The sequence below is a fragment of the Cariama cristata genome, unplaced genomic scaffold (assembly GCF_000690535.1).
Source record: "Cariama cristata isolate BGI_N322 unplaced genomic scaffold, ASM69053v1 scaffold5951, whole genome shotgun sequence".
NCBI classification, from domain to species: domain Eukaryota; kingdom Metazoa; phylum Chordata; class Aves; order Cariamiformes; family Cariamidae; genus Cariama; species Cariama cristata.
This window is the reverse complement of record NW_009598598.1, coordinates 66,929-88,832: the sequence shown is the minus strand read 5'-3', so window position 1 is coordinate 88,832 and position 21,904 is coordinate 66,929. Positions and strand designations below refer to the sequence as shown.

The following is a 21,904-nucleotide window of genomic DNA, read 5'->3' as shown; positions in this document are numbered from 1 at the left end:
TTTTTTGCTTGCACCAAGAGAAAGGTTTTGAATAGCCTGCAAACTCTGAAAATTACTGACGTGGAAATGCCGGACTCAAGTGACTCCAAAAGGCCTGACTTTCAGACTGTGATCAATTCCTACTGCACACTGGGGTCTATTAAAATGTTTTACACTGCAGATCACGCTCAAGTACTATTTGTCCGTAAAAATTTTATCCAGGCTCTATAGATTAACTCAACATTTTCTTATATCTATGAATTGAAGTCAGCCCTTTAATGCAATTAAAACAATTCCTGCCAAAAGTACCCTCTAACTTCTAAGTCTCAAACTTGGGAGCCTCCTCAAAAACGGGAGCCTGAATTCTCAGGACACCAGGATCCAAGCAAGCCAGGTGGGCTATGAAAACTAATGCACTACGGGGGGCATCCCTTCTTCCGACAGCTATTGCTCTGGATAGTCCATGCCTGTGCTACCTTCATGTGCCCTCCACTTTCCTCTTGCTCCCTTCTTTTGTTTACTCCTTCATTAAAAAGCCCAGCAACCCCTTAAGGATTCCAGACAATAAAATTATTAATATGCTTTCTGCTCAAGGAGTTTATATGTTATACTCATTTATCCCAGCATGCAAGTGGTTTCCCTTGTTTAGACCATGAACCGTTGAAGGGCACTCCTCTTACTCTAGGTTTGTGCAGGACCTTGCATACTTGTACCACAAATTTGAGGCTTTTGGTATTATTGTTATAAATCCCAATCTCACTATCAGTAATCTAAATCTTCCTTGTAAAAAAAAAACAACTGAGCAAACGTCAGATTTCTGAGTTGTTGGGAAAGTTTTGACTGTGATACTTTCATAACTTACAGAGCGTTTTCAGTAGACTGGGGCCAAGAATTTTTAAGAATTCTGCCAAAAGTAATTCCAGTTCTTACAGAATTGGTTCAATGCTCGATGGGCTTCAAATGCTATTTGTGTCACAGCTTTAGCTGCAGAGCCTACCTGGTCACAAGCTGATGGTTGTTATTTTAGCTGAACACAAGGGATCAAGGGCTTAAATGGAAGCAGTTCTTTTATGATGATAAAAGTACTGAAATATTTCATTGTTGCAAAATCAGTGAAGTTAACAAGCTTTCTGGTTACTTTGACAAAGCCGTCTCTTCCAATACCAGTAAAATTATTTTCCTAATAACTGGGGTATCAGAATTAAAAGATTTTCACAAGCTGCCTTTGGAATAGGAATAATAATAGTCTTCAATAATCTAAAGCCTGCTATTATTATGGTCAGTGCACATGAACAAATTAATTTGGATTTGCAATAGTCAAAAGAAGAGCAACAGTCACGCATGTTAATTATTTAACTTCTATAGAAAGTGGCACAAAATTCTAAAGAGATCTGGTCTCTAATAATTATTTAGGCAAATCACTTTTCTGCGTTATATTTCAGAATTTTGAACTACAAATGTTAACCACCAAGGTACAAAAAAATTGTTTCAGTGACATCAAAATATCTATCCTTCTCCATGAAGTATTTGAAACACTTAGGGTATTTTTGTTTAAGCTTTACATATGTGGAAAAAAATACAGAGAAGAGCCAAATAATATATTTTCCTTGGATTTGGCCATTTCTGATAAGAGATCAGATAAGGGAGGGTGATCTCACACACCTGATGCTCACATTTTTTCATAAATTCAGTTACATGTTTGATTAAGCCAACTGTTAGTAATAATGCATGGCTGAATGAATGTTGAATCTGTACATTAAACTTTTTCTCAAGAGTTCCTTTCAAAGGTTACAGCTTTGTGTGCCAGTTTATTTTCAGCAGTTTGCCATGGATTGTTTAATAACAGGTGGACGTGATTCCCATGATATCCAAGGAAAGTTCATTACCAGGAAATGCAAGTTACAGCTAATCATCCATAAAAAAAAGCCAGATACTTCCAGCCAACCTGTTAACAAAAACTACATCAAAACACTACTAGTAGCAAAACTCTGCTATTTGATCTCATGAATAACTAAAAGCGGTACGGGGGAATACTCAAAGCACAAAACGAGTGTGGGAACTCAAAAAAGAAGCTGACAAGCAGCACAAATGCAGTAGTGTTGTATACATGCACTAGCAGATACGCATATATAGTAGGAGAACAAATCCATCAAATGGATGTCTGTCATCAAATTAAAGGGGAGTTACAGTAACATCAAGCAGATCTAACAAAGTCAACCTGTGCTGGATTCTAAAATAAAACACTTTTCAAATATAATTTAAGATAGCATTTAAAAATGCCCATTGAAGAATTCATAATTTTGCAATAAAACAAGACAGTATTGAGTCAGGTGTTTTCAAAAAGTTTAACAGGCACAAATATTTTTAGATTCCCCTGGTAGTCTCAGCTCTCCACACTGCAGAAGGCTGCTCTACTCTACTGGGTTAACTATTGCTGTGCCGGTAAGACTTGAAAATCTTTTAACACATAAACCCCGCCTCCGTAAGCCAATTAATGCATCCCCAACATTTACAATGCCTCAACCCACATCCTTTGGGAAGAGAAACAGGAATTCTCCCACATCTCACCTTTATGTCCTATTACTAATTAAAAAAAAAAAGGTGCTGGAGGTTGATATATCTGCACACGATTCTTACCTCCGCTTCCTCATTCCACTGATCCGTTTCCACAGGGCACAGGCCATGATTAATCTAAAAGGCTCCCAACAGATCCTTCTAAGGTGTTGCAACAGCTCCGTTAACTGCAAGGCACTCTGCAGTGAATACCTCTTCTCATGGAAACGCCTGACTAGCACTGGTAGCTGAGTCTCCTTACGTTTCTGAGAGAGACGCGGCTCCTACTGACACCCCAGAAGCACCCATTTGGAAGCAAAAAGTTTTATGAAACCCATTACTGTGCGTAATTACACAAGGCTTCACTTCTCTGCAAAAGCTGCACTGAGTTTAGGAATCTGACATAGCCTTTGCGTGGCGGCTGACAGGTGAAGAGAGTTACAGCTGTGCCCATGAACACCAGCAAGCTTCTGGTGCTAATCCACCAGAACTGGGAAAGCCGCTTTCAGTTCTGGGTGAATGGGTTTGCCCTGAAACCACGTGTCAATCTCAGGATAATTTTATCAGAAGACTTCTGACCTCTCCCATCAGAAGCAGGCTGTCTGCTTCCTACTCAGCAGTGCCCTATCAAGTCACTGCCTCCGCTCCTCTCTGCTCCGTTGGAAGGCTTGGAAGAGCTGTTAGTCCCACCACATGGAACAGTACATCTCCCCGACCAACACTGGCACCAAGGGAACAGGCCAGGTCTTTGGCACACAGTAGACAGCCTCATCAAAAATTGAGAGGGATGCTCTGGACACCAGCAATCCAAGCCATTTCAGCTCTGGTTTATTCTTGTTCTTGGCCAATGGCCTGTTCTACAACATGAGCCTGGCTCCACAGGCAAGACCGAAGCATGGACAGCATCATCCCTCTCAGGCTTTGCGAGTGTCCTGGTGACAGGGAGGAATATAGAGACACTGATTGAGTGTGCAAGGATGAGTTTTGGAAGGGACATGGAAAACAGTGAGGTACTCAATGCCTTCTTCATCTTGGTCTTTACTGGTAAGATTTACCTTCAGAAGTCTGAGGTCGCCAAGACGAGTGGGAAAGTCTGGAGCAAGAAAAATTTACCCTTGGTGGAGGAGGATCAATAAATAAATAAATTGGAAAAAAACACAGGTTGATCAAACCTGATGTGACGCACCCAGGAGTGCTGAGGGAGCTGGCTGATGTCACTGTGAGGCCAACCTCAATTATCTTTGAAAGATCATGGCGACCGGGAGAAGCTCCTGAGAAGTGGAAGAAATCAAATGTCCCTCCTATGTTTAAGAAGGGCAAGGATCCAGGGAACTACAGATCAGTCAGCCTCACCTCTATCCCTAGGAAGCTGATGGTATCTTCCTGGATACCATTTCCGAACGTATTAAGAACAAGAAGGTGATGGGGAGTAGTCAGCATTGATTTATGAAGAGGAAATCATGCCTGACCAACCTGATAGCCTTCGAAAGTAAGATGACTAGGTTGGTGAATGGGAGGAGAGCAGTGGATGTTGTTTATCTTGACTTTAGTAAGGCCTGTCATGCTCTCGTAACATCCTCAGACAAGCTAAAAAGTGCAGGCTGAATAAATGGACAGTGAGGTGGATTGAAAACTTGCTGAATGGCTGGGCTCAGAGGGCTGCGACCAGCCGTACAAAGTCCAGTTGGAGGCTAGTCCCTTAACGGTGTATGCCGGGGTAAATCCTGGGTACTGGGCCAGTACCATTTAACATCTGGACAATAAGGCAGAGCGCAGCCTCAGCACATTCGCAGCTGATACAAAATGTGAAGGAGAGGTTGCTACACCAGGTAGTTGTGCTGCCATTCAGAGAGACCTCAACAGGTTGGAGAAATGGGCCAACAGGAATGTCATCAAGTTCAGAAGGAAATGCCAAGTCCTACAGCCACTAAGGAACAACCCCCAGCACCAGAACAGGTTGGGGACCGGCCAATGGGGAAAGCAGATTTGCAGAAAAGGATCTGGAGGTCCTGGTGGACACCAAGTTGAACATGAGCCAGCAACGTGCCCTTGCAGCAATGAAGGCCAACAGCTTCCTCGGCTGTGTCAGGAAGAGTATTGCCAGCAGGTCAAAGGAGGTGATCCTTCCTCTCTATTTCATGCTGTTGAGATCACATCTGGGGTGCTGGGTCCAGTGCTGGGCTTCCCAGTACAAGAGAGATGTGGAGCAAATCCATCACAGTGCTGTGAAGATGATTAAGGGCCCAGAGGATCTGTCATACGAGGAGAGGCTGATAGAGCTGAGATATTCAGCCTGGAAATGAAAAGGCTGAGAGGGAATCTTATCAATGTGTATAAATACCTGAGAGTGTCAGGAAAGCCAGGAACTTCTCAGTCATGCACAGGAGAGGGACTCGGGGATGGGAAATTGCATTTGAACGTAATGAAATTTTTTTTTTTACTGTGAGGGTGACTGAACACTGGAATTGGTTACCCAGAGAGTTCATGGATTCTCCAACCCTGAAAAGACTCCAAATCGAACTGGGCACAGTCCTGAGAAACCAGCCCTATTTGACCCTGCGCTGAACAGGGGGATTAGACAAGATGATCTCCAGGGGTCCCTTCCAACCTCATCCTTCCTGTGATTCTGAAAAATGATTTAAACAGAGCTACTAAACCACCTTTTACAGAAGGAAACAGTAAGAACTGGTGACTGTATTTTCTAGGTTATTGCTGGGGTGTGGATTCAATCTCTTGTTAATTAATTCATAGCAGCTGCTGACAATTGCTATATAACTGTATGTTTTATTTTAAGTTAAAAATGCCAAGATTCTTCAATAAGCAGTTTTTAAATATATGTAGCATAAACAGAAATAAGTAACATGCAATTTAAAATTAGATTTGGCATCTTTACATCAATCCTCCTCCTTCCTTGTATGTGATTGCAACTAAAGATGTCTGCCCAGAACAGATTACACCACCTTTGTAGATAAAATGACTGTTCACAAAGGGAAGCTTCCAGCATAAATTATGTGTAGTATGAGTGTCTTGAATCACTTCAAGCCTAACGAGAAGTACCTCCAGGAAATTCTGTTGCATTCACTGGGAGTGAAGACGTACTGTCTGAAGCTCAGGTTTTCTTTTATGGCCATACACAGCACCATTTTTCTGACAACACGGCCTCACAACGAACCAGCTTTTGCTCTTTATCGACAGGATGGCTCTTCCATTTGCCACTCTGACAGTATTTCAGACTGTACGTTTCAAAGCCATGTGCAAGCAGATCACAACACCCAAATGAGGTGACCAGACCTGTACCCATGTGGCTGATCTCCAGCTTTACTTATTTCAATGGCAAGAAAAAATACGATGTCCAGAGGAGGTCCCAGGACAGAGGGGCTTCTCCTTGCAAAGCTGATCTATGAAACTGATTTGGGGCTGGCAAACTGTCTCCAAATCATAACGACGGTATCTCTAGCTCCACGATATCAGGTCACTGCTACACTAACCTTACATTAAATACTGAGATGAGATATTCAGAAAGGCATCAGATCTGGTCCAAGTCTCTGCCTGCCCTCCGATACGGTTCCTGAAGGGCAGGAAGGATGACAGGCTGTTAGCCCAGCAGTCCGGCTGCTTTTGAAGGACATTTGGGGATGAATGCACTCAAGCTAGCTTAAGTTAGCTTAAGGTGCCTGAACTTTCCGAACTGGGAACAGAGCATCCCTGGGTTCTCCTCTAAAGACGGGAGCAGAAACAGGACTTCCAGCAGCAATTCGGAAAAGCCAGTAAGATCTCTTTGATAGTGGCTATTAATATTGACTATACAAGGAGACTAAAGCAAATATGCTTCAGATAGAAGTATAAAACTGGAGAAGATGAATGCAGGCCTTGAAACTATACATCTTATAGTTAGTTGATAACAGCAGAATGCTGCAAGGAGCATGTAAGACAAATATTATTAAAACCAAGTAACTGTTTTAATACTTGAGCATTATCTTAGCATACAATTTGTTCCAAGCAAAAACACAACAGCATTACACTGAAGAGACCTTGCTATCCTGTACCATGTTATTTGCAGTCTGTGAAACAGTGAGGAATACTTGAAAACTCGCTCTTTTGACATTTTTCTAGAAATAGATGAACCACCAGGATGCTGCTTTTCACACAGCATCCCTCTTGCACACTGCGGTCATATCTGCTCCAATACAGAAGAATGAAAACAACCCCATTTCTCACCTCTCAAATGGACCAGATAATACAGAATTCAGATCAGTCTGTGTTTTTCATTAAACTGGACATGTTTACAAGTCAGATGAAGGCAATACTTGCTCAAATGACCTCCTTTCCACTGTTTGGAAGATTTATTGAAGGCAATATAGAACAGCCACAATAGTCAATCATAGGTGGCAGACTGCTCTTTTATTAGGCATACTGAAGCCAATTAATCTATGTGAGCTTTCTCCCTTTACCTCCTGGAGGCATGTGTGGTTAGAATGCATTTAAAAATTCTGCAGCAATAAATAAAGGTGCTGAAACTATTCATTTGAACTTTGAGAATTATTTACAGGCACTTGAGATGCTAAGTATTAACATTCTGCATACTCCACTGGGCAATATAATTTGACTAGATCCAAGACTTAAAAAATAAAGTTCTAAAACAAGGCTTTGTGGTCCTGCCATCCTCAGGGGTAGCAGGAAGAGAAAGGAATGCCTGCAAAAGGAGGTAAAAGCAGCAGGAACACTGAAACCTGCCTTAACCCCGAGTAAGGAAAACTGAGTTAATCAGAAGTCTTCAAATAAGGTTGCAAGGGAAGGTAGGCTACTGAACCAGGTGCACATTTATAGCACAGAAGTAATCAATTACTGGAATTTATTTCTAGATGTCAGATTATCTGTGATCTATAGGAGATACTAAAGGCCATTTGAGGTGAAAAGCAAGTCTATAATGATCTTATTAATTATGAAACATCAAAACCCAAGATGTCTTAATTCATGTTCTCATTTTTGCAGTCCATGTGCTTCCAATTAGAACTGCTGTAATACATTCTCTTGGGAGGCATATAAGAAAAGTGAGTAACTTTTTAGTAGGGGCTTCCTCTTTCAGGGCACACACTTAAATAATCCTTTATTCTTGGATTACCTCAAACATCCTCCTCAGATTACCTTCATCGTAAATTCAGTTCTACTCTTACCAGTTTCACAGCTGGGCCCAGTGAAGCCTTGTGGGCAGGCACACACGTTGGAAGCAATACAGGCTCCTCCGTTCCTACACCCGTCTTTGCAAAATGCTGCAAAATGCAAAATCACAATATATGGGTAACAGAACGACACTCAGCAACCGCGCAGGTGGCTGCTGGCAGCCTGACGCGAAACGCGGTCCCCGCGGCACCGACTGCAGAGACGGCCTTCTCCCAAGGACAGAGGTCACGAAGAGATGGTTTATGGCCCCCCTGCCTTGCTGGCCAGATGGGCTGACAAGCTACAGAAGGAGATTAGAGTAAATCATCCGAAGACAACAGCTCACATATGCGCTCCTACCCATGCGCTGGGAAGCGGTGAAAGGCAGCATCTTCCCTAGGCACAGACTCTTGCTAGGGCAGTGCTGGTCTTCTCTGCTGCCCAAATAAAGGCCTGGGCATAACAGGCACAGCTGAACACTAAATTGTCTGGCTACCTTATTCCTTCATTAAGCAATTAGATCAAAACAATAAAAATAGTAATTTTGTCTCAAGGGATTCTGAAGAACTTAAAAACTTTTACCATTTACAGTTTGAAGTGGATCCCTGGATTTGTTCTTTGGCATGCTGCAGAGAAGCCGTGCTTACATAGTTTGGTGCAGCATTCTCCAGATACAGATGTGAATACGTGTATGCTTTAAAGAGTCCCTTCTGCAGACACAGAAACGCAACCAGCTCCGACAGAAAACACGGCAGCTGTTAATTGCTCTGATTGCATCCACAGCAAGAAACCGCAGGTGAAACCAGGCAGCCGGAGGTTATCACCACCATAAAGCGTTGCTCCGGGCACTGGTCTAGCCCTGCACTTGCAAGCAGCCACTGGAGATGCCAGGCTTCGGTTTGCAGCTGCTCTCTGTAACAGCACCACTGATGAGGTCTTAAGGCTCATCTGAGAGAGAACACGAGTGTTATCGATGTGAGCTTTCCAGCTCTATTTCCAGGCACCAGCCTTGTGGCGTGGGACCTCCGGCACCGAGTGAGACATCTGAGGTTCCCGGTGCAGGGTGACAGCGGTGCACGGGAGCACGGCTGGCAGCACAGGGCATGAAACGCTGCCAAAGGCATGGGGACAAGAGGCGCATCCAGGTCTCTCTGAAGGATGCTGGCATCCAAGCCAGGGCTGCAGAAGTACATTTCTCAGATTGCAATACACAGGGCTCAGAGCCTTCTCCTGCACACTGGTTTTTCAGTATTGAAAAGGGAGGGGTGCACCTTTCTTTCACAGTGGGGCCACGTGCCCTCTGAAATGTCAGATCTGCAGTCAGAGCTCTTATTCAGGGAACAGAAGAGCTGAACACGGTGCTCTAGGGTTATCCACCTTCTCTTTGACCCAAAAAAGATCTCAATTACTTTTTTGTAAGCTGACAGAAGGATTGGGGAATACTCCTAAGGCCAGAACAGGAATGCGCTGCGCAGACAGAGCTCTCTTCGAGAGGAGTGGCTTTGGGTCTGAACCTCCTCAGGCTAAGACTTTTTAACCATTCCACAGAGGAGGGAGCCCAGCATAAAAGGGCGATTTGCTGACATCTCTCCCTCTACCCATGTGTTTGACTGGAAGTGGACTAGGCAGTTGCGTTTTACGAAGAGCTTGTTTACGTTAGGAATATTTAGAAAAATCATACTGTGACTCAGGTGAAGGAATAACTAGTGCTAAGATCTTAATCAGGCTTAGCAATCAAAGAAATTCTGGGTTGCTTAGCCTTGATAATGCCCAGGAGCAGAAGGTATCTATGGGATATTACCAGTGTTAACTCCAGCCCCTTAGATTCTGACCCCTATCAGATCAAGAGGACTGAGGCATAATTTCAAGGAACGCTGGGTATGCTGTTGCTGCAGCTGGACCACTTCTCACATCTGCGCCAGTTCCCCTACAGCTACACTACTTATATTTTCAAGCATCCTCTAAATCCTATGCTTGGAGCCTGAGGACTTCTGAGGATTTGGGCCCAAGTACCAAGTATCATCTCCTCCGATGTGAAACGCAACAGAAATAAAAGCAGCATTGTATCTCTGGGAAAGCATCTTTTTAAGAGTAGGAGTGTAATTTCTCATGTTTACCAATGAATGAGAATGTTAGAAAACAAGGCACCACCTCATGTGTAGCAAACGTGTTGTGCATGCACATCTACTGCTTTTCTCATTTACAATAAAAAGACACAGCACACCAAACAACTTCCAGTTCATCCAAGCAAAATAGCAAGTGAATGACCGCAGACAACATAGATCTGCCAATATTTTCACAGCTGTAAATTTGTTGTTAACTGTGGGCTTCCTTGAATGGGGTAGCATGTATAGAAACCGTTACCTTGACACAGAAATTAAACATAATTACTTCAAATTTTAGAGCATACTATCTATGTATGCATCATCCTCAGATTACTGTGCACTCTGCCAAAGGCAAAGTCGGTGTATATCTGCCTATGAAAATCTTCTTACAGGTGCAGGACCTAACTGCCTAGCCAGCATTTTGCCTGTCTTTTTCAAGGCATGTGACCAGATGTGCATCACCTATGACAAAACATCTCATCCAGTTCAAAGGCTGCCGAACCTGGGGTTTTCGGCGGCTTACCTTTGCAGATGGTGCCATTTCCCGTGTAACCCGGCTTGCAGACACAGTTGTGCCCACCCACGGTGTTGAAACAGAGTGCGTTTTCATCACAGTTGTGCTGGTTTGTTATACACTCGTCATGCTCTGAAAAGGGAAACAAAAATGGGATGGTCCTGAATTTTTAAACCACAACAAAATAAAAGCTTTGTATAGGTTTTCACCTTAAAAAGAGATAAACACAGTAGTAGTTACTGACAATAGGGCTATGTGAACAAGTAACCATGGGATAGGCCGGGTATATATTTTCAGCCCACGCTAGTATGTGAAAACTGTGCCGCAGCATAATTCCACTTTCATTAACAGGGAGCCACCACCCTTACACTTTCTATGTGGGCTACAGCGTTCTCGTAAACATTTACCAAAGAGCCGGCTAGCATGCTGAAAATCCATATGCTACTTCTACTGTATAATTTATTCATGCAGGTTTATCTTATGTGGGATTCATAGGGTTTCCTTCAGAAAGCTGACTGATGGCGCGAGACACACGCTCCACGCTGGAAAAGATACGGCTAGCAGAAGGCAGGACTTCAAAACATAGCCCGTGCTTTCCTCCCCTTCAGTGCGTATATAGCTTTATTTATATGAAATAAATAACCTGAAAACAAAGGTCTGCCTGCTGTTCAAGGGACTTTTGGCATGGCATGTCCTAGCACCGGAGTGAAATGGATGAGACTCCTCGGTCTGGTGACTAGCCTCAGACATACTGGGAAATACCTCTCTTGGGAACAAACAAAAAGTCTGGACAACATGAGTTTGTGTTAACTTGCAAGGCACTGTTTAATCTGAAACAAAAAAAGTATTGTGTGTTTCGGTTACTGAACATTTTAATGGTTGAGTTCGTGATTTTTAAGAAATGGAAAATGCAAATTCAAAATAAGATGCTCTAAAGTGTCATTTCAAAATGCTACATGAAATACTCTTTTCAAAATATAGTATCTTAGTCTGTAGGCATCAAAACAAAATGTTTCCGTCTTCTGGAAATATTCCTTGCATTTTCTTCAAATCAACAGCATTCATCTATCCGTAAATAATTTCAGACCTCTGAAATTTTAATTTCAGGAAAACCAACTATTTGGGGAACATAAAGGCACCTAATTTCAATCAGCACACATGGGCTAACCTGCATGTGAGGCTTTCATAGCCACCATTCTGCCCAGGTCTTACCAAAGTTTATCAGGGCAGCTTATGCCCATTCTGGTGATCTGACACAAGTCTGAAGTCTGGAATCGGATCTCTTTCTTCCCCAGTTTTGGGCATGTCACACTGCTCTGAATCTTCCCCTTTATAAATAAAGAGCTGACGTCTGCACATACCGCACAGAGTTGTCAGGGAAATTAATTTCTTAACATTTGCAGATCACTATGGAAATGTTCAACTTGCTCTTTCAATACTGGCCATAAACTGTGGGAGCATAAAACTGGCAGAATGGCACATCTCTAATCCATCAGTAGATGTAAATCTTCCTCTAGTAATGGCAAGGACCTCTTGTTTAAAAGGAGGGAAAAATTCACCACAATGTAACTAATCAATGTTAAATGCTACACAGGTTTAGATTAAATTTTATTTTGTGGGTTTGTGGTGCTGTCAAGTGATTATTTGTTTGGCTTTTAATAACACTTAACCTAATATCCCTCTTCTAAACAAGGGCTTCTGTGTCTCGTATCCCCAACGCTCTCCTCAACCCCCAGCGCTTACGGAGCCGAGTCCCTCGCCGGACGCAGCAGATTTAATTACTTTGCTCTCAGCATGAATAACTAAAATTGTTATCGTTCACCAAATGATCCAGCCCCTCTAAAACCCGCTTACAATATTTGACTCTGACCTCCTAACACAGCGAAATCTCTTGTGCTGGCTGAAACAGCATTTATGCTAAACCAGTCCTTAAAATAAAAGAAGAATAAAGTAATGATCATGCAATTTAGGTAAAAATTATCTGTACTGTATTACTATCCTGGCTTTCTTAGTTTGTGTTAATATTATGATATTATTTAAATACGGCATGCTATTTAAATATTAAATATATATTATTATCTCATTTTAAAATGTTCTGTATCACTTACAACAGGAAAATAACTGTGGAAACATGCAAAACATTATGCACTCAGCAGGCCAAAATATCTTGCAAAGCCATTATCTTGGTATCTCAGGAGGCAGGATCTATAGAACAATACATCACACTGGTAAACTCAGCTCCAATCACTGAATTTGACAAATTAAGTCTCATCCTCAACGACGAAGTGTAGCCATCCACCCCATGCCTTAGGAACGAAAAGCATCCCTGGCACGTACGGCAGCTCTTTGCTAGGGATAAGGGTACATTAGGGGAAAGCAGGCGATGGCAGGCGGCCACGCTCAAAGGAGGGGTTCCCAGTGCGGGGCGCGAGTCGCTCTGAAAGCCCAGCAAGGCACCCAAGGCAAGGCACGTGCCCAGCAAACTGCCTTTCGGTACTCCGGTACAACAAGGTACTAACCATCTTTATAACGCCCTGCAGTACCGGGGCCTTGAAGACCGTTTGCACAGATGTATGTCCTTCATATAACAAGCCTGTCACACTTGAGTGTGCCTTCCTAACATTTACTCTCTGGGCTAAGAAAAACTACTGAGTCTTTTAAGATGGATTTTTCTTAAAGCGTACAGTATCAATAAAATTAACTTTCCGTCAGCTAAGTAATGGGGCTTGGATTCAAAGATGGTATGCCTGGTTTCCTACTCTGTGTAAGAAACTTCAGTGTTTCTTACCCTCCTGTAAGAAAGGTCATGGAGGATGCTTGCTGACGTTTCAGGACGAGGGTCCAGCACATAACCCATACTGTACCAAAACAGCCAGCACTTCTGCTTCTGTGGTCATCTGCTCAAACTGCAGGTCTCTTTTTATTTAAATTAAGTATCAGTGACTCATGAAAAAATTCATGGGTCTGATAAATGATTCTTGGATTGAAGTTTACGTGGTATTTTTTAGGAGGAAAACTTAAGTAAGAGGAAATTTTGTGATTCAATTAAAGGAGTGTACATTTTAAAATGATAGGAATGGAAAAAATCAGGAATAAAAGAATCAGTGTGTTTTACAGTCCATCTAGATTTGTTGCTCTGTATCATCTGAGCTTAGCTTCAATAACACACTTGAAACCATTTAAACATCATACTTCTTCATATTCCTTCTCACAGTGGCACCGAACAGAGCAGTCAGCCTACACTTCAGGACTGGCTCTTTTATGGACTGATTACAAACAGTTAAGCTACACTTGAAAAAACCCTGTACATAAAGCATCTACTCTAGCGTCTACTACATTCACTCTTCCAGCACATGGCACACTGTGCACACCAATTTAGAGACCATCAGAAACAGCTTCTTCCAGAATTCTCTATTAACAATCAGGTAGACTGTCCAGCTTTATTAAAGACAGAAATACTTATTTGTAATAAAAAGGGTGGTGCTCTGGTGATAATTCTTCATTTATTCAGGCTTATCATTTTGGCTTCTTTTTTTTAATCAAATATTTGGAAAAACACCTTAAATAAGGAGGAAACTGCAGAGATAAAGTTCAGCAATCTTAAATATCAAACCAGGAACTGTACAAGCAGATTATTTAAAGGGAACCATTAATACTTTTTTTTTTTTAAGTTCAAAAACCATTATAGCAACATCATTAGTATCATTTAGAAATGTCAGTACTGCCCAAATATATTTCTGATGCTGCAAGAAGCAACACTGAGGCCATTTATTTCAAGCATCTTTAGAAATTATGTGACACACATTTAACGGAAGTTCTATACTTATTTCACTGCATACCATAATGAAGATGGGGACAGGCCAGGTACAACAGTATTACAGAGGCAAAAAAATAAAAGTTACTTTTGCAGAGAGATTTTAATGATTAACAAACTTGAATTTGCATAAATATCTTCTATAAAGACCACATGCACTGGTTTCAATGCTTTATTATCTAGTATATCTAAATTCCATTTTGCACTATTCAGGACTCTGTGCTCAACAGTGTTAAAATTCTCAAAATCTCTGTTCTGGGAATCAACTGAAGTTTTAAATACAGTCTTTATATTGACTGAACTATCTCTGGAATGTGGTCTTTCTAGATAGAAAAAAATTTCAACTCCAAAATTTGCTATTGCTCCATGGTAATAGCAATAGTAACAGTGAGTGTGTGTGAATGTTCCATTAAATAGTTCTTATGACACAGATGACTTAGAGATGCAAAAAACTATGTGACAATGCAATTAATTCACTTATGCACATTTGGGTGTGCTGCAAATAGATTATATACACACACGAAGATATATACGCATACATACATACATATATATTTCTTCAAGACATGGTTTAGTGGGTTTAGTGGGCATGGTGGCGTTGGGCAGACAGCTGGACTTGATCTTTGAGGTCTCGTCCAACCATAACAATTCTATGATTCTATATGCACATACAGTAAGGGTGATATACTTTATCTTACTTTGGTTCACTTTGAAATACTACTCCAGAATATTCCATATGGTTTGCTTAACAAAAACGTTGGTACTTCAGGATATCTAGGGTGAAGTACCACGTCCTAGGGAGAGAGAGACTGCTAGCATAAACTGGTCAGGACCCACTAGATCCTGTGATGTATGTCAAGGCAATGACAGCTGGGGATCTGTCTTGCCAAGTTTCTTACCTGTGCAGAGATTCTTGCAGAACTTAGTAAAATTTAACACGCTCTCCACAAGGTTTGTCACGTGCCTCCTCGTTCTCCCAGCACTAGGCAACATCAGCCCCTATCTTTCCTACTGCGTAGTTCATGATTAAAAATAAACAAAAGTCCATATAGCATTTCCTACTCGCATACTGCAAGCTTTCCGAATATATGCCTTGCGCATCCAAATTCTGCACATGTCTAAGAAAAAAAAACCCAACAAACAGAATCCTAATCCAATAGCAAAAAGGAATGTTGACTGAGTTGCATCACTTACTTATGGGTAAAGAATATTATGCTGGCAGTTTTCCTGAACTATCCATTACCAACACTGGAAAATAAGAGCCGAGATCACACTTCAGGCACAGAAATGCATAAAAGTTCCCAAAAATATAAATAAAATAACACTCCTCCAATAGTAATCTTGTAACACAATGCAACAGATACTCATTTCTGAGTGAGGAATTTGTGGACGAGGATTAAATTAAAATAATTGAAATAAAGAGAATATATTAGCTATTTTCTCCTTTTGATGCCTCTGCATTCTTGAACTCAAATTACTTTCGGCCTCTTGTCTCCTTCCCATTGATTTGGTATAGATCTACAGAGCCTTGGTGACCAGCTGGCCATCTGATGTGGCAGTGACAACTTGAACTATCAACAGCCGACACACTTAAATGCCCACTTACAGTTTATCTTAATTACAAGCTTTTTTCGCCTCATATAGTTCATGTACAAGACAAAAATTAGTAGTAATTATATGGATAGTTTGGAAGACTTACTCCATTAAGATCATTTGGGAAATGACAGATGGTTCATTTCTTTAAGACTTCATATTAACTAGTTTAAACTCTAATTGGCAGGGTCACTTAAAGTCTCAGTATCTGTACACTATTCTCAAAGAGCAAGTGCTGTGAATTTATTGAATTATGCTATTTGCTGGAGCGAGTCCAGAGAAGGGCAACGAAGGTGGTGAAGGGTCTGGAGCACAAGTCTGATGGGGAGCGGCTGAGGGAGCTGGGGGGGTTTGGTCTGGAGAAGAGGAGGCTGAGGGGAGACCTGATCGCTCTCTACAACGACCTGACAGGAGGGGGTAGTGAGGTGGGGGTCGGTCTCTTCTCCCAAGTAACCAGTGATAGGACAAGAGGAAATGTCCTCAAGTTGTGCCACGGTAGGTTTAGATTGGATATTAGGAAGAATTTCTTCACCCAAAGTGCTGTCAAGCATGGAACAGGCTGCCCAGGGAAGTGGTGGAGTCCCCATCCCTGGAGGTATTTAAAAGCCGTGTAGGTGTGGTGCTTAGGGACAGGGCTTAGTGGTGGGCTTGGCAGTGCTAGCTTAACAGTTGGACTTGATGATCTAAAAGGTCTTTTCCACCCTAAACAAGTCTATGATTCTATGTTTTCCATATATTTATGTTAAATTTTAAGACTGATATTCCCCAATTCAAGTATGCCCTGATTCATTTTTTATAGGTATTCCTTAATTCAAATGCAAAATGGAACCCATGCTTTAATTACTCATAGAGTTACCATCACACAGTTTACCCTTAGTTAATGCTGAAGTCATTAATCATTAATTAATGACCACCAGCAGCTGTCCTCAGTTCAAAGCTGGGGATATGAAAAGCCAGGACTCCCTGCAATAGCCTATTCACTGCTAATCCTGCTACTTGACTGATTTTCACCTTCATCCACTCCCGTATATGCATGCTGCTCTTGGTCCTCATTTTCTAATTCTTTCTTCAGTGCAACCATAAACAATAATTTCTGTAGATCTATGTCCAGAATTTTTCCTCTTAATTATGATGATAATAAAAATAGCTGTGGCATGTGCATGCTCTATTTTCAAGGTCTGTTTAGAGACCATCCTGCTTTCTGAAATGCTGTTTCTGTCTGTAATTACTTAGTCCACTGTTGTTCTTCAGGGAGAACAGCTGCTGTCGTCTCATCCAGATGTTTACTTCTCTCTTTTATCTATTAGCTTATTTACTTATTCTGTATTTGGTGTTAATGTGATAAAAAAGGAAACCCAAGAAAACTGTAGTGAAACGTTAGGAAGAAAATCCATTTGGGGATATGGTCAAAATCCAGCGTTCCTTTTCATATCCTTTATGAGAAAGCTCCAGGACTGCATCTTAGTTATACTACTAGGAAGATACAACAGGGAATCTATATTACCACCAATTATTGATGCAGGATCAAAAGCAGCTGAAAAAACACTTGATCAAGAGAAGGAACAAGCACTCATTCTCCTTGCACCTGCCTGTGAGGCCAGGAGGGCTTTGGAGAAAGCTCCGAGGTGGCTGTAGCTCTGACGAGACTGAGACAGGCATGGACTGAGCTGGACTTTTGGAACTGGTATAATTTGTTTCACAAAAAGACAAATCCTGACACTGAATGTGACGATGAAATCCATCGCTAAAACACCTCCCATTTCCAGTAACGAAGTTCTTTTCTCTCTAGGAGAACCAAAACTTTTAACGTGTGCACTGTTCTTTACCGATGTGGAGAACACAAGAAAGATCCTGGGACCAAAAATCCCTAGAGAAATACTGTATATTTTTATGCAAATTTAACTCCCAAAAATATGGGACATTCTAATCCTAGTAAACACTAGTTTTTCCAAAACTTATTCTGAGAAGATCTTCAATTTTACATTTTATTTCACAACAGACTTTCATCTAAAGAAAACTATTTCACACACCAAAGTCTACAAGAGGCATATACTTTTTTTCCCTACCCTTTGACTTTAAGACCTTTCTCTTTGTACAAAATCTCTTTTCTTTATTTTTTTTGGTTATTCCTGTTCTGGGTTTTCCTCCTAGACTGAAGGAATACATAACTCTTAGCTGTAAGGCCCTTTGAATTGTCCACTAGTAATTCCAAATTCTGTAGCTCTAACAATGGATTTTATGGCTCTAAGCAGGGTATACTCTCCCCTAGGACTCAACTTGAAAAGTCAAAACACAACTTGAATGTTGACCAGTTCATCTTTCCAGTGGTATCCGCACACCAAGAAGTCCATGCCGAGATATCCTCAGTCTCAGCTGATGGGTAAAATACACCTTTCAAGGCAGGCCTACCATTGCTCCTTCCACCTTCCTCCGCAGCTCTTCAGCAAATCATTTAAACTTTCTTAAATCCAGCTAAGTTTCATCATCTTTAAAATGTGTGTTGTAATCGTGATTCCCAATTTCATGGAACACGACATATTTTCGCAAAATACTCACATTGCTCTTGTGGAGGCTTCTATTGTAACATTAATCAGTGTTACTTCATGTAACATCCTGTGAATTTTTACACTTTTCAACCAGTTAGGCAGAGGAAATATACTGAAGAATATTTAGTGTGACAGCTAAAGTTAAAAAAGCTTTAATTTATCCCCACTTTCCTTCATGTCTGCCATTTTCTATATTCCTTCTTGAACACAAAAGTTTAAGGGAAGGATTTCTAAAGCACTTAGCATAGGCCTAACTGTTTCCCCTAAAGGAAAATCTGTAAGTCCCACTGATTTCAATGGCAGGACTGTAATGCAAATGCAAAATGATTTTGAAAATCCCACCTTAAGAGATTTCAGTCTAGACAAGAGGTCTGTGACCTTGTCAACCACTTCTTTCTTGCCTTAATTCAAACTGATCTCTTAATATCTTGACATTTTAAAATAAGGTTTCTATCTTTTAAAAGGTATTTCATCATGTAGACTTTTCCCATAAATTCATCTTTTTTTTCTTTTATCTAGTCAGATGCATTATTTGTTCCTAGGTAAATCTCTTAAATTCCAACTTGTATTGCACACGAAAACTCTCAGGCACTTACAAAAAACCGATGCTTTCAAAATCTCCTATTATGTTGTCAAAAGTGACAATGATAGCAAATTCTACATCTATAGCAGTGCTCCCTATTTTATTGCTAGTAGAATAGCCAGACTAGAGCTGTAGATATGCTACTGCAATTTCCTCAGCCAACTGAAAAATGTTTATTTTACCTCTTCTCCTAATGCCAACCCTTTTAATTTACTGTTTCCTTACTAAAAGGCTCCATGTTCTAACAAGTCTGCCACCAGCAACAGATACCTGCTGGATGTTTGGCCTCCATCCTACACACATTTCTGTTACACAAAGAAAGCAGGAAAGTGGCTCTCCGACGGCTGTTGAGGCTCCTACCTTGCTGCCTGTTCTTGTATCTCACTAGTAACAACTTACAGACCATCTACATAACCGGGGGCTCCACAAAACCACCTCCGAACACTTTTTCAGCACAAAGTTAACAGAAGGATGGATATTCAGTGGGACAGAAGAAAGATGCCTCAGCAATCAAGTACTGGCAAAAGTCAGTTTGATAAAATGTAGACGTATCCAAAGCTCTCTAGAGACAGCTGGTGCCCCTCTTCTGTTCCTTTTGGGACAGCATCGTGACCAGGGTTTGCCAACTCATGCCAAGGGCTCCTGGCAAAAATCGCAGTTACAACATGGAGCACCATTGCCAAGGACAGGGCTTGTCAAGTGATGAAAATGAGAGGCACCACAGCGGTGGATGAAATGCTGCTGTTGCTTTCATCCTGCTCTCGGCCGTAGGCATCTGGAGCAACTTACCTAATCATAAATATTAGGAAACAAATGGGTTTTCTGTCCTCTTATGCATCAGAGAGATTTCTTAATGCAAGAGATGGTTCCTCTGATTTCCCCGGCCGTACGGTGACACAGGCACTCCGATGGCTCCCTGGGTACCAAGGAGGGCAGTACTATTTCTGGTAAGACAATCAGGTATTCCATCTTCCTAATACTACTGTCATCCCAGGATGACTTCACCCTTGTAATCCTACATCCTTTATATGTCTGCTCTTTGGAAAAGTTAGGATTTAAGCTGAGATGCTGTCAACAACTTTGGAGGACTTCAAACTAAGGTGAAGCCCACTCCATGGAAGGTGTACTAAGTGAATAAACATAGGGTATTCAAAGCAAATTGGAATATCCGTTCAGACTACCACCAACCACAATTTCTATTTACCTCCCAAACATTAAAACAATGTAGACAGAACTTAAGTTGAACTCTACATCTATTTCCACCTTCTGAAGAGCTAGGAACAAGGCAATAAATTCTTCTTACCAACCATGCGCACACTCCAAACTTATTAAAAACACAGGAAAAAATTAAAACAGAGTACTCTTGATGGACTCCCACCTTTCCAGAAATCAATCCTCTTATTTTGAAAAGAACTAGCCATTTATGTCCACTTCGAACAGTAAGAAACCTTTATCCTCTTTTTCTTAAACGCACCGTCATTAAAAGATTCTACTACAGGTTTCCAAACCCTGAACATCAAAGTTAACACTGCGTGACAGCTGGTATGTTGCAAATTCATCACATTTACTGGTCTGTAACAGGGTAAATGACACAATTACCTGCTGTAATTACTGTTGCTGACAATATATTTTCCCTGGTGATTGGTCTGTGTGACTCAGAGCTGCTTATCTTTCTAAGTCCAGTCCAAATCTCCACTTCCACATGACTTAGACATTAACTTAGGAAGTATTTACAAATTAGTTCCAATATCTGCCAAGACAGATATTTGGGATAGTATAAATTTATCCTTTATTGCATGATTAAACAGTCTACTACTCTAATATTATTTTGCATTAGAAAATAAGTATTCATGATGAAATCCTGTTCCCCATTTAAATCAAATGCACATTTCTTTAATTATTATATTGGAAGGGAAACTGAAACAGGTAAATAAAACGAAGGAATAAAATGCAAATAAACAAGCACATTGACGTTTTCACAAAATGGTCAACCCCAAAGCAAAACATGAGGCAAAAAAATTAGAGTGATAAAACATTAAGATACTTAATTTTCATTGCCTTCTTGTAACAATTTTAAAGAACACCTACAGAAGACAACAGTGGCTTTCAATTAAGAGCAATGTGAGTTACAGGCTAATCAAGCTAGCTGACTGCAAGCATTTCCCTGGAATACCTTTTACTTTTTAAACATAAAATAGATACAATTCCTTGCACCATTTCTCCTAAGAATATACTTAAGATGATGTGAAAAGATTGCAGCATATAACATCAGTAGGAAACATATACAGTCTTTTTAAGATGATTTGGAAGCTTGTCAGAAAGAAAAAATACTCCTACAAAAACTCCTACAAACCATTTAGGTAGAGCAGCCTCCTACTTTATTGCTAAGCTTGTTGACAGAGTTCTTGGTTCTTAAGAGAAATGCTGAGATTTTCAAAGTTTTTTGTTATTTCATGAGGAGGGCCTCAATTTTTGCACATCCGACTACATAAATTGTAAAGTAGACTGATTTCAAGAAAGTAAATTATTTCAGAAATGGTAATCAATTTATGTTTTCAGTTTTCTAGTTCAGTCTTGAAGATGCCTCAAAACCACTTTCCTTACAAAAAACCAAGACAGTACAGTTCTGTACATTGAGAATGTCCTCGGGGAAAATATCAAGGATCTTTTACAGACACAGTAACTTCAGAAACTCTTCCTCGCAATATAGAACTTCACTAATAAAAGTGAAATTTCACCCAAGAACCTTAGGATTATGTTGTACAGGAGCACCGCGTGTGTTTCCCTTTGTATCACCATGACTTTTCAAATTAATGATGATGATTTGGCCAGCCTTCCTTGGGGCATTAGCAGAAGAAAACCCTAAGGATGGGTTCCAATGTGTTTTCTCAGTAGGTGGTATTTGTTCTTTCTTGTTGGCCCACTCCTTCTGACTGCTGTAGAGAGGTCCTGTCAATCACTCCGTCTTCTTTACTCATTTAGATGAGCTGGCAAACACAGAGCAAATCCAGGAACTGAAACTAGTTTTAGACAAAATTAGAAGGGCAGAAAAAGCGT

General features: G+C 40.9%; 1 protein-coding gene across 1 annotated transcript in view; it reads right to left on the bottom strand.

Moving 5' to 3' along the window:
* Window positions 1–6,884: 6,884 nt before the first annotated feature.
* NELL2 (NEL-like 2 (chicken)) overlaps window positions 6,885–21,904 on the bottom strand; it is a gene marked incomplete at its 5' end in the record, with an annotated part of 76,405 nt that continues 61,385 nt past the window's right edge. Inside the window, 3 exons of the mRNA XM_009709349.1 lie at window positions 6,885–7,225; window positions 7,707–7,802; window positions 10,321–10,443. Of these exons, the coding sequence (XP_009707651.1) occupies window positions 7,197–7,225; window positions 7,707–7,802; window positions 10,321–10,443 (248 nt within the window). The remainder of the gene's footprint in view (window positions 7,226–7,706; window positions 7,803–10,320; window positions 10,444–21,904) is intronic.